The following is a 19,403-nucleotide window of genomic DNA, read 5'->3' on the forward strand; positions in this document are numbered from 1 at the left end:
CTTTTCATTCCAGGTATAACCAACAGTGCTTTGTGCAGAGCATGCAAAGTGGCGGATGAACCACCGATACAAGTAATGCTAGTAAGAGGACGAAGAAAAAGACGATCGTTAGCACAGGATGTTCGATTTAAATATAAAACCTATCGGTCCGTTTTACTTGTTTTATAATTTCGAAACGCACGTGCTAAGGGTACATGCGTAATTTTATCAATTGCAATGCAGCACGAACGCCTTTGGTTGCCTGGAAGAGATCGCTATGTAGCGATAAGGCCGCCAAATTGTTTACTTTTTGTTAAATTTTCATTTATAATTTTACTATATGTTTATATGGTGTACAATAAAAGTGTATTCATTCATTCATTCACAATCCTTCAATTTGGCCAGAGTTTCTATCTGTTGCCCGTTCTCTTTCCGCATTTATTACGAATTTCAGAAATCCTGTGGAAAGAGTTTGTTTTGGTAGGATAAAAAGAAGCCTTTTTTACTTAAACGCTTTTCTAAAAGATGCCTATTCACTCTTGTTTTAAAGATACCCAGATTGTTAGAATTAGGAAACAGAACTTGGTATGGCGTTTCTAACCCCAGCTATGCGTATAAGAAAAAAAATGCATATCGCATCGTGCGAATTTTTGGGATATTAACAACATAAGGATGAAAACCCCCAGTGTCTTGCATGGTAGAATGGTGAGGAAGGGATGAAATCGAATAGCTCCTGAGCACATTCTCTTAAATATACCTAACCTATAAAACACTGACATACTGGCTACCTTACGACGATGATCAAGGCTTTGGAGACTAGCCAAAAGTGGTGAATCCTGCCCATAAGCGTATAAGCCTATGTCTTCGCCCTTTCATCAAATGCTGTGCCAAAAATCAAGTCGATCGGTTGCTTATTTAGGGCGTAAAGAAAAGACAAACAAACAAGATGTTAAGCGGCTATAATATACATAGCATCAATTCGCAGGCAAGTAACACATCCTACATAGTGCCGCAATGCGTCCACCAACCTGAGGCGTAGCTATTAAACCTCATGTGCCTGTAATTATACCGGCAACCACACCCATCCGTACGTTGTTTACATCTAAGTCTCAAGGTCGTACGCACTAATGCAATTATAACCACCTAACTCCGACCTCAATGCTCAGTACAAGAAAGCATAGAATTCGTATACATTTCTGATGCTCTTTCCCCGTAAACATTAAAATGATTAACAAATCAAACGACCTAAGTAATTTACTGTACCTTGGATTAAGTCTGTTTACATTCTCTTCAGACTCTTCAATATTCCTTTGCAAATCGGCACGTATCTTTTTGAGTAGTGGCGTACAGATGCCTTGGCCTATTGTTAGTTTTTCTTGCATTGTCAGTCCGTATTCCTGCAAAAAGAGAACGTGTCTTACCTATGTTATACTATATTATATTTTACCTATGATCCTCTTGAGGTTTGAATATATAAACATACTTTTTTTGGTGCATAAAAAAAAATCATTGCAAAATTCATTTAACTATGTTAAAATTGCGTGCATTACACGCATAGGAATACTCAGTACAGAAGAATTAAAAGACACGTCAATAACTTGATTCTATTATAATTCAGAAACTTGATTCCATTACATGAATGATAAAAAAGCTTGGGTGAATAGCTCTAACTTTTTAGCTAAATATTAATTGACTATTACATTGTGATAACAAAAACAACCCCGGCTTAGTTTGTTGCGAGCTTTTCTTAGACCAGGGCACGTTTGTAACCGTCCTAGCTTTAGTTTTAAGTTAACGAAGATATCACCATCACGAATAATGGTCGCAAATATGTATGAACGCTTCATAAGTGCTATTGAATGAAATACTTTTGAAAAAGGTAACTGATAGCAAAGTAACGTTACGCTTACTTTACAATTTTGTTCTGCGAGCTACAATTATGTTTTTAATCATATTCAATGAAACAATAAAAATATTAGTTAGGAATTTAGTTCTGAACCAAGCAATGGAGACCGACTGTCTGTCTGTCCGTCTAATTGAGATTTGTCGACACAATTAAAATATCACTTGCTTCAACGGTGAGGGAAAACATCGTGAGCATACCTGTATGCCTGAGCGTTCTACATAATGGTTTCAAAGGTGTGTGGAGTCCACCAATCCGCACTGGGCCAGGTGGACTACAGACTTAACCCCTTCTCATTGTGGGAGGAGATCCGTGCCCTGTTGTTTGCCAGTATTGGGTTGATTTGACGTACTTACCTGCGGTATTACAATGTCGGCCAAGTATTTAGCATAAATATACAATTCCTCAGCCAAGTCGAACTGAAGCGTATGTTGGTTGTGCTGCAGATCGTACTTGATGCAGTCATAGATGTCTGGAATTTTCGATATGTCGTACGTTTTGTTCTTCGTACAAAAGTCCTTCTCGATCTTGCCCCATCGCCGTCCCATTAGCTCCCAAGTCTCCCCATGGTACAATATTGTATCTGTAGAAATAATATTCTATGATTTCATGAAACCTAGTCAATTCTTACATGTGATTTCATGGATATACAGGATGTTATACGGAAAATATACGACTATTCGAGCTATTTATGTAGTTAGACACAATAAACTACCGGTTGACATCTTGGAGATGATTCTTAAACGTAAGCTTAAAATTCTATTATAGTAAACAAGGTTGCTTTTTTAATACTTTAAATGACAATGTGAGATTAATAACAAAAGAAACACCCAGCTAAGTTAGTCGTGAGTTTCTTCTTAGACCAAGCGCGTTTGGAGTGCTCGTAGCTTTCCCCTAAATACGTAGTCATCATCTCACAACCATTGTACACATTTTTAATGTAACATACTCAACAAAAGTGCCATCTATGAGCCTTTTTTAACAAAGACATATGTATTTAACTTTGAATTAGTCATGTTTAAGCATTTAGTGCATTTTATGCTTCGACGAGATTTCAAGGTCAGGTGAAGCACTGCATATGATTAAGTTACGGTTGAGCTGGATTCATTTCAAGGAGAAGTAGCGCGGTCTTACCTTTAGTTTTGGGATCATCCTTCTTAGCGAGCACGATCCTTACAAGGTGTTTGATAAGCGCGTGCACGTGGGCACACGTCTGGGCGGGATTCTTCACGAAGTCCAAGGCCGCTGCGATACTAAGCGATGCGCACGGGTTGATACGAGCGCGGTCTTCGACGCTAAACTCCCGGTCCACCTGCATAGCCTCGTGGAGACGTGCCTTCGCCCTGATATGTGTTCGAAATGTTAATATACAGCTTTAATTTAATGCGCTAAAATATATCCTTTTGTATATCATTGTATCTCTTGTTTTGTTTGTTTACCTACCTTCCTTTTATTGTTATTTGTTAAGTTTACAATAAAAGGAAGGCATTTTAATTCTAATGGAAGAGCGGAGTCTTCTGACACAGGGGTAGTAATCTTAAAAGAAGACTTCAGCGATATATTGATACGACTTTGTTTCTTACCGAAATAAACTATTTTTTTTATTTATATATTGGATTGTAGGCGTGGCGTTACTTTGTGGAAATTTAATTTATACAATGAAAAAATAAGCAAAATTTTCTATACTTAGCGAAATGTAGAAGTAAATGTAGAATTAATCTGTATGGTGCAATTTATAATTTTTTTGAATGGATATACTCCACACGATACAAATCTTCGGCCATGAACTCTTTACGCACTTTTCGCTCCGACACCGTATTATCCTCAGGAGATATTGACTTTCCAATGATCTTGGACTGCCGAAGATCTCTTTGAAGTGGAGTATAAAGATTGAAGACATTATAAAATAAACCGTTCAGATTCTCCTGGTACTAGCGGAGTAAAGCATATTAGTCTTCATTGCGTAAATCTCTTTAAAATGTAGAAGGTTGCATGGGCCAAAAAATAGCGTACTTTGAATTGCAACGCGGGTGAAAATGTCAGTAGTATTAGCAGACTTGTGAATTGTCAATTTAGTCCAAGAACTATCTTAAACTAGGTGCCCATTTGTAACATTTTTAGTATTTCTCTTAATAATACGTCACTGTTTCCCGATGAGCGTAGTGAGGCCGTATTTTTTTTTAATTAAGCTCTCCTTAATAGGTGAGCAAATGAAATGCCAGCAAACGTATCAACAAAGTTTGATTGGGAACTGACCAGAACTTCTTTAAATTCTGACAATTTGAGCAAAACAGTGTTCATTTATAAACAGTCCAAATACAATATCAGGTCAATAAATACAGCGTGAATTTCGCTACTATTTAGGAGAGCGGAGAGAGAGAGGAAGTTCTTGCGCAGATCTTCATCTTTACTAATATTATAAATGCGAAAGTGTATTTGTTTGTTTGTCGTTACTTTACGCCCTAACTAAACAATTAATCTACTTTATTTATGGCATAGATTTAGTTGAGAGGACGGAGAATAATTACCCACTTTTTATACCAGGAAACAAACGGTTCCTACAAGATTTGTTAGGAACGCTGTCGAAGAACGCAAGCAACAGCTAGACTTTAATAAATCGCTGGAAAATAACTTACATATTCTGCATTTTAGATGAGTCGCAATCATTGTCCAGCAGACCATTGGTGTTAGCTGATTTGACCATTTGCACAAGTATGGGCGTCAGTTCACCCTCCAAGGCCAAGAGCCCTTTAGCGAATGCAGCCGCCGTCATTTGTACCCGGCCCTCGTCTGATGCATAAATTTTCAAATCGTGTCGAAAGGTAGAGTGTAACCGGAGCAGACCTAGTCCTTGAGTTCCACCTTCACCTGCGCAAAATTTTCACTGATACAGTGACACACACTACAACACATGACAGATATTGGATTGAAGCAGGCGTTATTTTGGGGACTTCCATGGTATATTATGAAAATTAAGCTTAATTTTGAATACTCCGCGAAAAGCAGGAGAATCAGTATGGTCTAATTTATAATTTTACCAATCGTTATACTCCACGCAAAACAGATCTTCTTGCAATGTACCCTCTACGCACGTTTCGCTCCAAAACCGGAGTATAAAGAAATTATAAATCACCCTATACAGATTCTCCTGCTTTTCGGGGAGTATCGCAAATTAAGCCTTATTTTCATGATATATATGACAGATAGCACGGATTTAACACGCTTTTTTTTTAAATGATAAGGAAAAGATATCAAGGTAACAAAGTATAACTAATTTATTTTACTGCATTAAATAACAATAATTTACGACAAAGCTTTGATTCAATCAATAGTCTATAACAGTCGACAGCTGGACTAAAGGCCTCTCACAAACGGAGGCTTAGACCATAATTACGCTGGTTGGTGATCGCAGTAGGTATAATGTATGGTAATAGAAGTATAGAGGACGCTGCTGCGATTTCTCGTTACATTCCCTTAGTCGTCCAATGGAAGACAAGGGGTGGTGACAACTGTATTCCGATCTGCCGTACGTCACAGCAAGCTTTGATTATCTACTAATATTTATCAGCATAAAAATAAACGTAGAGGCTTTTTCGGAGAGCCATTTGTAATAAAAGAGAAGACTCAATGTTAGCCCTAATGGTTAAAGAAGACGCTACCTGACATTGCCTAATATGTGTAAAGCCCGAAGAAAAAAATAAAGAAGACGCTTAATAGTACACTTAACACACTTTCAACAGTTTTTTCATACCCTTAGTCGACTTATTTATGTAAGTATTTTATTTATTTCCATTAGTTCTATGGTATTTACATAAATGTAGTATTTAGTTATATTTTTTATCTTTTATATATATGTCTATTTGTGTTAAGTTTCTTCAAACAATATCTCTATATATATTATATATCATGGAATACTTTACTCGTGTAATAAGTTTTGTTTTTGCCAGGCCCACACTAGTTTTTTCTCGCACGTCTCAAGGTTGGCTGGTAGAAAATACTTTAGAATTAAGCCAATGTGTGCAATAAAGGGTAAAAATGTCTTTACTTGAACTAATATTGTCAACTTTTGAAAATATAAGACGAAAAACGAGCAATATTTTTTCCCGCTTCTTGCTTCTTCTTCTTGTTGCTTCTTCGTGTTCATTTGTTTTTTTTTCAATAAACAGATTTCCATTTGAAGCCAATTCGAAATTTAAATAAAACATTTGATTAGTTACCTCCTTGGTTGCCGTGTTAAATATCGTTCCATTATTAAATTACACGACAAATACGATTACTATGTAAATTATTTGGCCGCTGCACAACGACAGATATGGAAATGCTTGCGAAAAATAAATTAAGTCGAATAATGATAAAAATATGTTCCGACCTGGTATATGTCGACCTTGTCCTCCAGGGTACATGCAGCGGAACATGCGCCCTAATTCTTCAGCCTGGATGCGACCGGCGGGCGTCAGTTCGCCGCCCCATTTTAGTATCAGCACGAGTGAGGGCTCTCCCTCACAACCTATTGAGATAACTATATTTACGGTACACATTAAGAACATAGACTAAATCTAAATTAATGTTCATCCAAATTCAAGGATTGGAAGGCGTAGGACTGTACATGAGTTGGAAAAGCACTCCGCTTAAATTCCACTGGTTCTGGAGTTTTGATATGTCTCTAGCGTCTACCATGAACATTCAAGCTTAATCCTACTTTCTATTTATATTATAAATGCAGAAGTTTGTATGGATGGACGGATGGATGTTTGTTAATCTTTCACGCAATAATTATTGAAGTAATTTGACTGAGCTCTGTTAAGAAAAGCTCTTCAATTACTAATTTGTATGATTGAATAATAATTCTTTTGACATCTCATAGCCCCCGGCGTTTATAATCTACTATGTCTATGGTATAGCCAGATAACCTAAGCGTCACCTGTCAGGATTTATTGAAATTAGAATCGGTACATTCTGATCCGAATTCCCATGCGATAACAAAACACTGAGATATGATGATAGGCTTTTTTTTATCCCAGGAAAACAACCCCACGGGATAGAGCTATTTTTTACACTGGTAAACAACCCCAATGGCTTTGTTAAAAGCCGTAATAAACTCGGACCACAGCTCGTATTATAACATAACTAGGTGCGCCTTGCGGCTTCACCTGTAACCTATATGACTGTAACAAACATCCATACATTCATACACCCATCCGTCCTTACAATGTCAAACGATTGACATCCACCGCTGGGCCGCTTTTTCTCAGCGGCTCGCTTGAAGTCTGTCAACTTCGTGTCGGCCAACGCTGGGTTTATGGGTTTACAGGTGCGGAGTCGCCATTCCGATGGACATTGGTGTCCTAAAGTGCTGGACCTTAGAACCCCAAATGCACGGCCCATTGTCACTTTAGCTTTGCACATCTTTATATTTTTTCGCTTTCTTTATATAATAGTAGGTTGTTATCATGATATATAGGTAGTTAAAATTGATTTTTAATTACGTTATAAAATTATCTCCGAATAATTTGATAGGTATACCGAAAGTTTGCGCTCCGCTATGCTCAAACCCGACCTTTTTGAATTACAGTAAGAAAACAGTAATCCGAAAAATTATCTAATAACTAGGTGCATACTAATTTTAATATACTATTTGCTATGCAATATGACTATCAGTTACGAACATTTGCCAGGATAGGAAATGTAATATTTACTGTTTAAAAAAATATGAAAATATGAAATTTCTTCTTGGTGTGCTCCTGCTTTCACGCAGCAAGACCAACAGATCAAGATGGAAGGAGTCGCGGATTCGATTCCCACAACTAGAAAATGTTTGTGTGATGAGCATGAATGTTATTCAGTGTCTGGGTGTTTATCTGTATATTGAAAGTATTTTATGTATATTATTCATAAAAATATTCAAAATACATTTATTTAAACCGACCCAAGCCAAAAATGTATTACCCAGTGTTACTGTCCTCTGCGACGAGAGAGCAAGCCGTTCCCAGCCGTAAGACACTAATAGAACAGAGCATGTTTTCTTTTACCGTTAAAGCCAGTTCATATTTAAATGCTTAAAATGCTAATTGCTCCGAAAATCTAAATTAAATATTATTATAAAATATTTGCACGTCTTATTCCTATGGCAAAATGCGAGTATTTCATATATTCAATACGAATGAATACCAAAACTGTACCACATTTAGCAAATAATGATTTTAAAAAAAATATGGTATGGTACGCGCCGGTGATCGAACTTGGTCCCCCCAAACGGAGAGCGGATGTCCTAACCACTTTTTTTTTATTCGGGTGTTATGACGCATGTATACTGAATATTTGACTTCAGATATTTAAAATGTATTCTAATAAGTTTTTTTTTAATTCTAACGAGCTGTGCCAGCGGCTGCGCTGGTTCTAATTTCTCGGATAGTACTTTATCCGTCATGTCCAGGATGTCTATGTCTGATCTAAATTTCTCCCGAGCGTAGGTAACAAACAGACAAAAGGACACGCAAAATCACATTTATGATATTAGGATGGATTTGTATTTGGTGAACCGCCAATTGTTCATAATCATGTGTCATATTGCATAGCAGCGGTATAGGCGCTAGTGGTACTAGTAAGCGGTAGGTAGATGGTGGGCGGACCGTGCGTGGCGGGCGCGTTACCGTCGTCGGAGCTCGAGCCGCGCGGTCGTCCGCGCGGCTGGTACTTCATCTGCACCTTGCGGTTGATGCCCGAGAAGTGTCCGTACCTGCAAAATCGTACAAACCACACATGTATACAGAGTCAACTCGGCCGCTCGACACGGCAAAGGTGCGGTGTTGAGGAGTGTACGAGGTGTCGTACAATTTATACATGCAGTAAAGCACTGTCTACCCTACATTTTTTTATATGACTTTTAAGATTTATCCTTTGTACGCCATCTATCATCCTGCTTTACCAAGCAGGCATTGTCCTAATCAACACCCTGTGCACGCCACTGAGTGAGTGCGACGCCTGCGGTAGGTCGCTTCGGCTTTACTTGCGCGTAGGTACTCTCAGTGAGTATCGTTATAGGACGTAAGCTTAGTATATGCTCAGTACACATGTGCCACTGACCTCTAGGTATTACTTTATACAGGCTGTTATAATTACTTGAGAATTAATTACTTTAATAAGAGTTCCCAGCGAAATAAAATCTTAATTATTAAAACACTACACGTTGTGGGGGTAACAAATGCTGCTGACCCGAGTATATAGGGCAAAATGGCCGTAAATTCGCACTTTGCGGGAATTGAGAGTTTAATGATGATAATGTCATGTGTCGTCATTAGTGTATTACTAATTGGGGACTTATAATTAGTATATAAATTGAATTTCAGCTTTATTGCGTCTTGGGCCCCGATTTCTGACGTCATCCGGACGTGGGCCCTTACCACGGTCACGGGGGCGTTCGGACTAAACAATAATTAGTCCATAAGTCCACCAAACAGTCAGATTAACGTCGAACTGAGCCGAGGTCCGAGTTATCGAAGGAGTTACCCTCTGGTCGACGTCCCCCACTTCCCTCCGATGTCGTCGAGCCCTCGCGCTTTTCTCATGGCGAGCTCTCGCCCCGCCCCACTCCCCAGGTGACATTCGTTTACAAACACTCGCCTGCTAAACAAGTCAATCCGGAAGAAAACTGAAACTATGGAGGAAATTGAACACTGTGCTGTAATAAAATTTCTTACCAAGCAAGCAAAATTCCTTACGCTAAGACTATTTTGAATGAAATGCTCGTAACTTCAACTTACATTTCCAATACGCTCTTGAGTTGCTCTAGTTTGCCTTGCTTCTCCTCGATCTCGGGGTCGGCATGCCGCGTGTGTATGTCCGCCAGTAGCGCGCGAGCGATGTCGAGTATTTCCTGCAATTGCTTTGGCTTTTTCAGCTTCACATGCCCACGCTTAAATCCCTCATACTTTTCGAATATTTCAAAGAATCTGAAAAATATTGTACTAAAACTTTTAATGTCAAAGAATTCGTGTCAACGGTAGTCAAGTTAACTTAGCCGATGCTCAAAAAAATTTTGGATTGCCTCTTCTTTGTTTAACGTATTAAGATTATTATTATTTACAACCCATATAACAAAAATAACAAAAAACAAAATAACTAATTGTTAGGTAACCTAATATTTTATACCGACATAGTATTTGTAAGACAAAACATTGCTCTTTATAAACGAACAATAGATTAGGTGAGGTTATATCCTGTCCTGAGTGAGAGAGTGACCCTTGCGACTATTATAGTCAAAGGCTTACTCTAAATGCACTTACTCGTAAATCTGCATATCCGCTGTTAAAGCTACAGAAGTCATTTGTGGGATTGAGTATATATACCTATACTTTTATAACATGATTCCTAAGGTAATTTTGAATGTAAATGAAAATTTTAAAACACATTTAATAAATCTTGGTTATAATACGATGTTGAAAAATCCAATCAGCTTTGTATTTTGCAATCCGCTACTCTACCGCTAGTCAGCGAGCTTGTATCTCATGACCTATATAGGTAGAATGTTAAAATTTACCCTACATCCCCTCAACTTACTATACAAAAAAACAAGTAGATCGGTTGCTTATTTAGAGCGTAAAGAACGGACAAATAAAACACAGTTTCCCATTTTTAATATAAGTAAGGATTATTAGGCCCCCAGAGGCCGACACGGAAGTCTGTTTTCATCGTGAGTTGCTTTTTATTTCATTTCTTTCTTAACCTTTTTGGATATTAAATTGTTACAGTAAATTTATAAATTCATATTTGCCAGATATTTTATTAAATTGATTAGGATTTTTACAAATTTGATTAAAAACCAATGTTCATGACATGAAATTGGTGGGTATTTTGATATAAATACAGGTGCATTCTCGATACACTTTAGTCCTACATGGACTCGAACGATGCAAATAAAGCTGGCGGTGTCTTAGTCTTTTATCATAAATACACTGTTCTTATCAGTGTAGAAAAGATGGTATTGTTGAGATTACAATCAGGTACTCAAGAGGAAACTTATCGTTTTATTATCAGACTATCATGATCTCATTTGCGATATTGTCAAATACAAAGTCAAAAGTCAAAGTCAAAAATATCTTTATTCAAGTAGGCCCACAGGTGGCACTTTTGATGCGTACATAAGAATTACACGGTAGTGAGATGATGGCGATAACCACATTCGTAAACTTAAAACTAAAGCTACGAGGGTTCCAAACGCGTCCCGGTCTAAGAAGAAGCCCACAACAAACTTAGCCGGGTGTTTTTTTTTTTTTTTTTTTTGTTATCGCCATCTCACAATGTCATTTTAAATTATTAGAAGAGCAACCTGGATAGAGCAATAATTTACACCCAAGCTTTTTTATCGTTTACGTAGTCCTTTATACTATAATAGGACTTTTCTATAAGCTTACGTTTAATACAAACTTTGAACTTTTTAAGAGACATCTCCAAGATGTCAATTGGTAGTTTATTGTAGTATTGTATGCAATTTCCTTTAAACGAATTATGAATTTTATGTAACCTAGTATATTGCACTGTAAGTTTATTCTTACTTCTAATGTTTAGATTATTGCAGTCACATTTTTTCTTAAATTTAGAAATGTTTTTATGGACGTACATTAAATTTTCAAATATGTACTGACTATACACTGTCATTATTTTAAAATCTTTAAATTTATCTCTATACTTATACTTTAACAGGCCTCTTTTCTTGGTTACAATAATATTATTAAGGTAAGATTCTATAGTTCCTATAGCATAAACTATATTTTATATATTATGTGGCACCAACACGTGATCATAAAACGTGACTATAGGATATCTGATTACGTGAGCAAGCCACTTGTTATTAATATTATCATGTCAAGAATTAAGAGTGTGTTTTTGACGTGAAAACTTCTTATAAATCGTTGAACGCCGGCTGCACGCACGAATTTGTATGACTCATTGTCACGTTCCGCCTAAGACGAGTGATAAACGACTAAGACACCGGGAGGTATGTTTGCATCGTTCGAGTCCATGTAGGACTGGAGTTTATCGATAATGCAGTCGTATTTATATCAAAATACCCTGGAAATGAAAATGGAATTGGTAATTCCATGTCATGAACATTGGTTAGTAATGTTTAATTATTTACCCACTTTATAAAATTACTGTAACACGAGCATTTCCTGTTTCCAACATTTTTATTCATTATATTCAATACTATAATGCGAAAGTGTGTATGTTTGTTTATTTGTTTTTATGTTTGTTACCTATTTTCGACGAAACCACTGCACTGATCTTGATGAAACTTGCCTAATGGAGATGGAGATGGACATAGGTGATTTGAAAGACGAATTGGCGCTTTTTGCAGCGACCCTGCTTTCTGCGTCCAAGGCTGTATTCATCAGCCATCTTAGAACCCATAACGCAAGCTACGTTTACTTTGGGGCTAGACGACTTTGTGCGTAAAACTAAAAATTCCCTTGGGAAAATCGCGGGCGAAGTCGCGGGCTAGTTACTAGAATAAACTATTCAATTGGCCACGTACGAAGGTTGAGGAATGTGCGCTCAACCTTAGGCTGCATCGTCACTAGCATGATTGCAGTCGTTGCTAGTCTTTATATATAAAACAGCTTCAAGAAAGATTACCTTGGATGTCGAACCTCGACTTTCATTTTTTGCTTGGGAGTTCTGTCCCCGTGTCGTATTACAGCCACCACACATCGCAGTTCCATCATTTTGCCGAAGGTTGTGGGCACAATCGGAGGGTCGTCTAACTGAAAGGGCACCGACCAAGGGATGTGGAGGGTGGGTGCCAGCTCCCTTAGTATCATATTTCCGAGAATTTTGGCGCAATCATCGTAGTACTTGTTGGAGTTCTTGACGAACGAGAAGCCGTTCACGTCGCACACAAACGATTTGCCATTGGCTCTGAAATGTACGTTCTTAGTTTAGTGGTATTACCATTGTTATCTGTTTCAAGGACAGTTTTACTGCGAAAGATTCAATCCTATACAAAGCGAATGGCTGGCCGCATGTTGTCAATATTTTATACCAATATTTCAATTCTACAATACGCCCCGAAAACAGTAAATATTGTCAATATGCAGGATATTGTCTTGTTAAGAAAATTAAGCTTTATTTGCTATACTCCGCGAAAAGCAGGACTATCTGTATGAGGTCATTTTTAATTTTCTTCAATTATTCATTGTTAAGTCAACATCACCTAAGGATGCCAGAAAAAAGGTGACCTTGAAACATTACTTAACAATAAATCTCCTTGCTGTTTTTTTTTATAGTATTAATTGGCGAAATCTGGCCCACCTGATGGTAAGTGGAAAACTATCGCCTATATACAGCGCAAGACTACGCAGGGAATGCAAGGAACCCGCCTTGCAACGTGCCACCCTGTGTCCATCAACCTAAGGAATTGGTGTTAAGCCCCATATGCCTCTAAATACACCGGCAACCACGCCGTTACGATTCTTTTTCTTTGAAACATAAGCAATGTACATTGTAATGAATATAAATCCTAGATAGTTAAATACTTCTTCAAAGTTTTATAAACACATACCTTAACAAATCAAATCCACACACGGTCTGTTTAAAAGCAAGACAGACTTTCCTGGATATCAATTTCTCTTGGTTAGACAATATAACCGGGTATCGTATCTCCTTTCCTTCGGAGTCCCTCTCAACTTTTCCGTCTAACGCAGGACTCTTACGCGCTTCGGCGTGCGCATAGTCCGGCCCAACGGTGTAAACCTTTACATCGGTACCTGAAATCGTGTATACTACCTAATACATGCTACAGGTGAAGTGCAAACTCATTTATAAATAAAATAAAAATTTCACAACACACGGACGGACGGACGGACTACCGAGTCTGTGCGTTCGGTCGCCTGGTCGGAGGCTTTGGCCGTGGCACCGCCCTACCGACGTACCGCTAAGCGATTTAGTGTTTCGGTGCGATATCGCGTAGAAATCTATTAGGGGTATGACTACCATACTCCCCAAAAGGTTAGCCCGCTACCACCTTAGACGGCATCATCACTCACCAGGCGAGATTGCAATCAAGGGCTATAATGTAGTGGAAAAAAAAGAGTAGTCCTCACTAACAACTTTTCTATCAGCTAATTTATCATTGATATGATTGATATCGAATCATCACAATAAGTTGTAACCATAAGTTCGGGCAAACATTTCTATATAACAAAGATAATTTTTCCCAAAAAGTTGTAACTATTAGGGAGTCAAAAATGTAGTCAAATGTCAAAGTTCATAAGTATAATAGGTATTAGATCAAAAATACATTCTTAATGATTACATACCATCCGTCGGCATAAAGTCTTCGTAAATGAATGATCCAGTTTTCCTAACTCTAGATTCGGGGGAGTAGATGCTACTCCTACTTCCAATCTGCAAAGCAAGACGGTATGCATATTTTAGTCAAAATATTAATTTTGTCATGGCTATTAATATTAATATTTAGAATGGCTTTTTTTCATGCCTGCACGGCACAGTTTACTTCGCCAATACTTCGTCAACAAATTAAATCTTTCGTAAGTAAAGTCGACGTTCATAGATTGACGTAACGAATTTTCATTACATCAACCAATAGACGTAAAATAAAGAGCAGTTAATTCGAAATAGCTCCGCTGGCTTTCCTTAATTAGTGATTTCGAAGTTCAAAATATAAGAGAGCTTGTGCAGACAACATTCAGGAACTGTTGTCTGTATTTCTGGATAAAGATATGGATAACTTTGATCACCGAAAAGATTTCGTAAAAATTATTTAATAGATACCTATAAATTAGTTTGTTGAAATTTTAACTTTACTTACTTTTCTAAAAAGGCGTTGACTTCCTCCACCTGCTGACGTTGGATAGTAAATGTAAATGTTGTGATCCTCTGCAGAAACTGGTTTTTCTACAAACGGTTTGTTAAACACAACTCCGTTTACTTCCACGTGATCTTCCGATTCGACTAATTCGTGATCTATTAATAAAAATGTATGTGTCATCAGTATCAGTCATCAGTCGATATGGACATAATTGCGGTGTTGTAAGTAACACCCCTAGCGGCCCGTTTCAGGGGGCGGCATTTCACAAACAAAAGTCTAGGTACTTTTAATTTTAAATATGAAATATTATGGTACGAAACATATGCCAGTTTAAGGTTTACATCCCATGAAGAATATGAACCTGCCCTAAAACCGCGTATAGATATTGTATCTGAATGGGCTTTTTTTTTATAATATAACTGCAATCAGTCGCGAGACTATAATCAGATGTGCTGGGTGAGTTGTTGGCAGTTACAGACGAGGGAGCCATCGCTGGACCGTCTGTCAACTGTGGAGCACGTCATCTCGTTGTAGGCGTTTCATACGTGGAGGTACTAATAGTGAATTAGCAAGACGGTTTGGGTTTGGCTTGGCGTTCTTTGTGTTTTTTGCAGAACCTGCCGATTTCCTCAAATACCATTGGCAGTTCGAGATACTGATGAATCTCGTCGTGCGAGCGAACCAGGCATCCGCATGAGCATCCGTGATTACCCTTAGAATTTTGTTTTGGACCTGTTAGATGCGCATGAATGGGATTTGACTAATTAAAAAAAAATAGTGACTCAAATCTTAACGGTAAAAACTCAAGTTACGCCGTAATATTGAGCGAAGATGCACCTAAGTAACAAATAATCTTGAATTCTGAGATGCTTCTTTTATAAGTCAAAGTGCTAGTTTATATCGCCCTTGTAGTGGATAACTGGAATCTTGGAATGAAAAAAAAGCTCATCATGCTAATCAGAATACCCTTCGCATCCATAGACAACTTACGTTTAGGGTCCGGAGAATCTCTATCCAAAACAGCATATCTAGGTATTTCAATTCCTTCATTTTCTAATATCGCGTATACTTTCCTGCGATCCTAAAAATAACAATGCATTTTCTACAAATCTATGAATTGCTATTTTTATAATGAATTATCCAAGATAAAATACTACACATTGATCAAACCAAGTAGTGAAAGAATAAAAAAATTCATTTGCTAATTTAAAAAAGTCAATACCTGTATGTCGTATTGCATGTGAAGATTGTTTATAACATAAGGCTTCCTCAATTTTTCGTACTGGATTGCCTTATCGAGGGGGAAGCCTTTCGAATGGAATGAGATCAAACAATCACAAATTGGCCACTCCTCGACCGGCTTCTGCAAATTAACACATGCATTTAATCAAACTTTCCCGAACCCCGAATAAGTATCATAACCACAATGCGCCATTTACTGCTATCGAATGAAAACATCGGCCGCATACAGGCTTCATAACAATGCTATGCTCGCAATAAAGTGTTAAACATGCTTATAACAAAGCAGACAATGAAAAGTAGCTTATGAATTATATTGTAAGATTGTTAATAAGAAAACCTTTTTTTTAAATCAGTATTATTATAGTGAAACAAAATTGAAAAATGCAGATTATATGATCATCTCATTAGTACGTAATTGCGTGCAGAGTTTGCTTTATGTAAACACACAGTATGTGATCAGTTAATGCACAAAGTCCAGTCTAGTAGGATACAGTTTCTTTTCTTGTTATAAATAAGAGACACTTTTAATTCTTTTTTTAATCACACTGCAAAGAATGCCCCGTTGCTCTTAACATATGTATAAAATTTTCTACCACTTCGCACACCAATCCATATCCAGAGCTTGTGTCACTGTTGGTACGAATTCGGTGTGCGAGATGGCAAGAAGACTTCCTATCAATTTTAAAAAGGCATTTTTGGCAGATGGTTATTATGGCATGATTTTTTTTATTTCTTGAACTGATTTTGTTTCACTATAGGTTAGATAGTGAGGAGAACCTTCAGGATAACCTCCTCAGGAAAGACGAGCATCTTGATAAACTCGAACTCGTCGAGGCGCGTCAGGATCTCCTTCATAGGCTTGGACTGCGACTTCTTGGCCATGGCGCATACGCCGACCACCACTTTCTTGCCTCCGCCATCGCCGTGCGGGTCCAGTGACTCGCAGAGATCCAACTCGCCCTAGAGATATTATTTTCACCGTAAATTTTATATTAATCGACAATATTATACCTGTAAAGCTGGGAGTGCTGGAAACTAGGGCCACAGACTGTGGATTTTGGAACTTGGACGTAAATCGATTGATATGATAAAGATGATGAAAGCTTTGTAATTGTAAGGTATCAACCTATTACCGACACATTACAGGGCACGAATCTCCTCTTACAATGGGAAGGGTTTAAGACCATAGTGAACAACACTGGCCCAATGCCGATTGGTGGACTACACACCTTTGAGAACATTATTTAGAACTCTCAGGCATGGAGATTTCCTCGCGACGTTTTCCTTCACTGTTGAATTTACAAGTGAAATTTTATTTGTAAAGTGTACCATTATAGGTTTTATTTTGATTATTTTAATTTATCACTAACATAATCTTTGCTTTTTTTTATTCCTAAAATAAGTTAGCCCTTGACTTAAATCTCATCTGGTGGTAAGAGATGATGCGGTCTAAGATGGTAGTGGGCTTAACTGTTGGTGGTGTGGCAGTTATATTAAATCTGTATCCTAGTATGTTACAATGCAACATTTCACCGAAACATATTATTCCGCAACCTCACAATTGGTGTAAGGCACACATCACCACCACACAAATAATCATTCATGCCTGTGGCTTTTTAGTCTTATTGTGGTGTTGACTATGTATTAGTTTCCAAAGAGTTGAAAAACAAAAAGCTGAAAATTTATACTTTATTTTATTTATTTATAAAAAGCACCACCAACAGAATCGCATGTAATATGTTGTTAAATGATAATAGCCTAAGTTACTGGAGAAGATACACATGATTAAACTTATAAGTACAATACGCATAATAACAATTAATTTGGTGCTAAATAAAGAAACAAAAAAACAAGCTAATTGAAAAAGATCATACAAAAAGCATTACAGTTGTTAAATACTTCTAATTTATACAAATGACCAAAGGCATTGTTTTTAGTTTCATTGCACTAATCTCTGGAACTAACAGTCAGATTTTTGGGGAAGATATGTATATATATATGTATTAAATATCCTATGTTAAATATACCTTTAACCTTTTTTGTTGTAACTATTCATAAACTATACCAAATACATATCTAGCTGCATTTCGTTATACGCAATTTTTAGTGAAATTTATTTTTATCGTAATTAATTCACAATGCATTTTCGAAATCCAAAAACAGATGGACCAAGTTTAACCCAGACAAAGCTCCTAAGCAAAAAACATATGTAAAATCAAGTACCGGATATCTATACCCAACCCCTTACTTATAAGAAGTTTTAGACGGATAGAGTCATTGGGAACCTAATATTAATGACCCGTAATAAATGAAATAATTTTCTCCAACCACACAATGTTTGTATTGTCTAGTGATGTCATAATCCCATTAGAATAGTTAATGCCAAGGTCGCTTCAGTTAATACAAAGAAAAACTGTGGAATATATGGTGTATACTGATATCAATATTTTAAAATGGAACTATAATCTCACATCAGGTAAACATTCATCACAATAGCAAAACTCATCATCACTTTGCTCCTTCTTTTTTTTATTCCTCCATCTTTTCAAACGCCACCAATCCTTCAGCCACTGCCACTCCATCACACACAATCACACACTATCAGAGCACTATCATAATTAAACACAACTCCCTGATAAGTACTACAAGTGAGCAAACAAATCATTGGGCACCACTGTGCATATGATAAAACCGAAGCATTCTGACAAATTAAAGTGTTACCTCACATGTCATTGTCATTACAATTATAGCTATAAATATCCTCACTCTATGATAGTAAACAAACGGCGAGCAGTCTTTATATTATGCAAATGTGTTTGCTTTTGGCATATTATCATTATATATACACTGATAATCAAGGAAATTGGTTTAGCTCTTTCTATAGACTTGGGCATGCTATCTGGTATGATTGTGCTAACAAAGTTTTGCATGATACACAAAGGTGTATTCTTATTTTTGTTTCAATAGCGAATTATCGTGTTTTTTTCTGTGCTTATGATTAATCACAATTTATTCGCATTCCGCACTGTAAACTTGAAGTTTACACTCATGGTTACAGTTCAGTGAAGGCTTCTTTGTCTACTTACGGGGGATCTTATAGGAACAAGATTTCCGTCTTCACCGACATAAAACTGCGGTTGAGTAGCTTGTCGCAAACCTTGATAGCCATGTTCGAGCTCAGTGTATGACATCACCTACATAGATACCTTTAATTAAGTGTCTTTAACCTTTATAGAACGTGTCTTTAGTAATATTAAAATAGTACAAGTAGGAATGAACTTTTTATTATTAAGAAAATCATTTGAAAAATCTATTTTAACTTGAAGTTTTTGACAAGCGAAAGATTTTTGACGGATTGTCCTTGGCTTTTAACGTCATTCGTGACGTCAGACGTCTTCGCTGCCAGATTAAAAAGAAATACACAGACAAAACTCATCATTCTAACAATCCATG

The 19,403-nt window shown here is 37.2% G+C and overlaps 1 protein-coding gene across 8 annotated transcripts in view; it reads right to left on the reverse strand.

Annotated features, from left to right (window-relative positions):
- The window catches only part of LOC120624351 (inositol hexakisphosphate and diphosphoinositol-pentakisphosphate kinase), a 39,081-nt gene extending 19,789 nt beyond the window's left edge, over window positions 1-19,292 (reverse strand). For 4 of the 8 annotated variants that reach the window (XR_005658760.1, XM_039890830.1, XM_039890831.1 and 1 more), the window contains exons 1-15: window positions 18,422-18,640; window positions 16,728-16,910; window positions 15,931-16,071; window positions 15,699-15,789; window positions 14,709-14,863; window positions 14,197-14,284; window positions 13,440-13,644; window positions 12,515-12,796; window positions 9,643-9,846; window positions 8,512-8,618; window positions 6,252-6,389; window positions 4,519-4,750; window positions 3,017-3,225; window positions 2,239-2,465; window positions 1,243-1,376 (exon numbers count right to left, since the gene is read on the reverse strand). Coding sequence is in view for 7 of the 8 variants with exons in the window: in XM_039890830.1 (XP_039746764.1) it covers window positions 1,243-1,376; window positions 2,239-2,465; window positions 3,017-3,225; window positions 4,519-4,750; window positions 6,252-6,389; window positions 8,512-8,618; window positions 9,643-9,846; window positions 12,515-12,796; window positions 13,440-13,644; window positions 14,197-14,284; window positions 14,709-14,863; window positions 15,699-15,789; window positions 15,931-16,071; window positions 16,728-16,910; window positions 18,422-18,532 (2,507 nt within the window). In the remaining variant the exon portion in view is untranslated. Of the gene's footprint in view, window positions 1-1,242; window positions 1,377-2,238; window positions 2,466-3,016; window positions 3,226-4,518; window positions 4,751-6,251; window positions 6,390-8,511; window positions 8,619-9,642; window positions 9,847-12,514; window positions 12,797-13,439; window positions 13,645-14,196; window positions 14,285-14,708; window positions 14,864-15,698; window positions 15,790-15,930; window positions 16,072-16,727; window positions 16,911-18,421; window positions 18,641-19,036 lie in introns of those variants that run through there. The other 4 variants (XM_039890832.1, XM_039890833.1, XM_039890835.1 and 1 more) reach the window with 4 other exon arrangements.
- Between the last annotated feature and the right edge of the window lie 111 nt (window positions 19,293-19,403).

The sequence above is a fragment of the Pararge aegeria genome, chromosome 6 (genome assembly GCF_905163445.1).
Source record: "Pararge aegeria chromosome 6, ilParAegt1.1, whole genome shotgun sequence".
Classification (NCBI taxonomy): Eukaryota; Metazoa; Arthropoda; class Insecta; order Lepidoptera; family Nymphalidae; genus Pararge; species Pararge aegeria.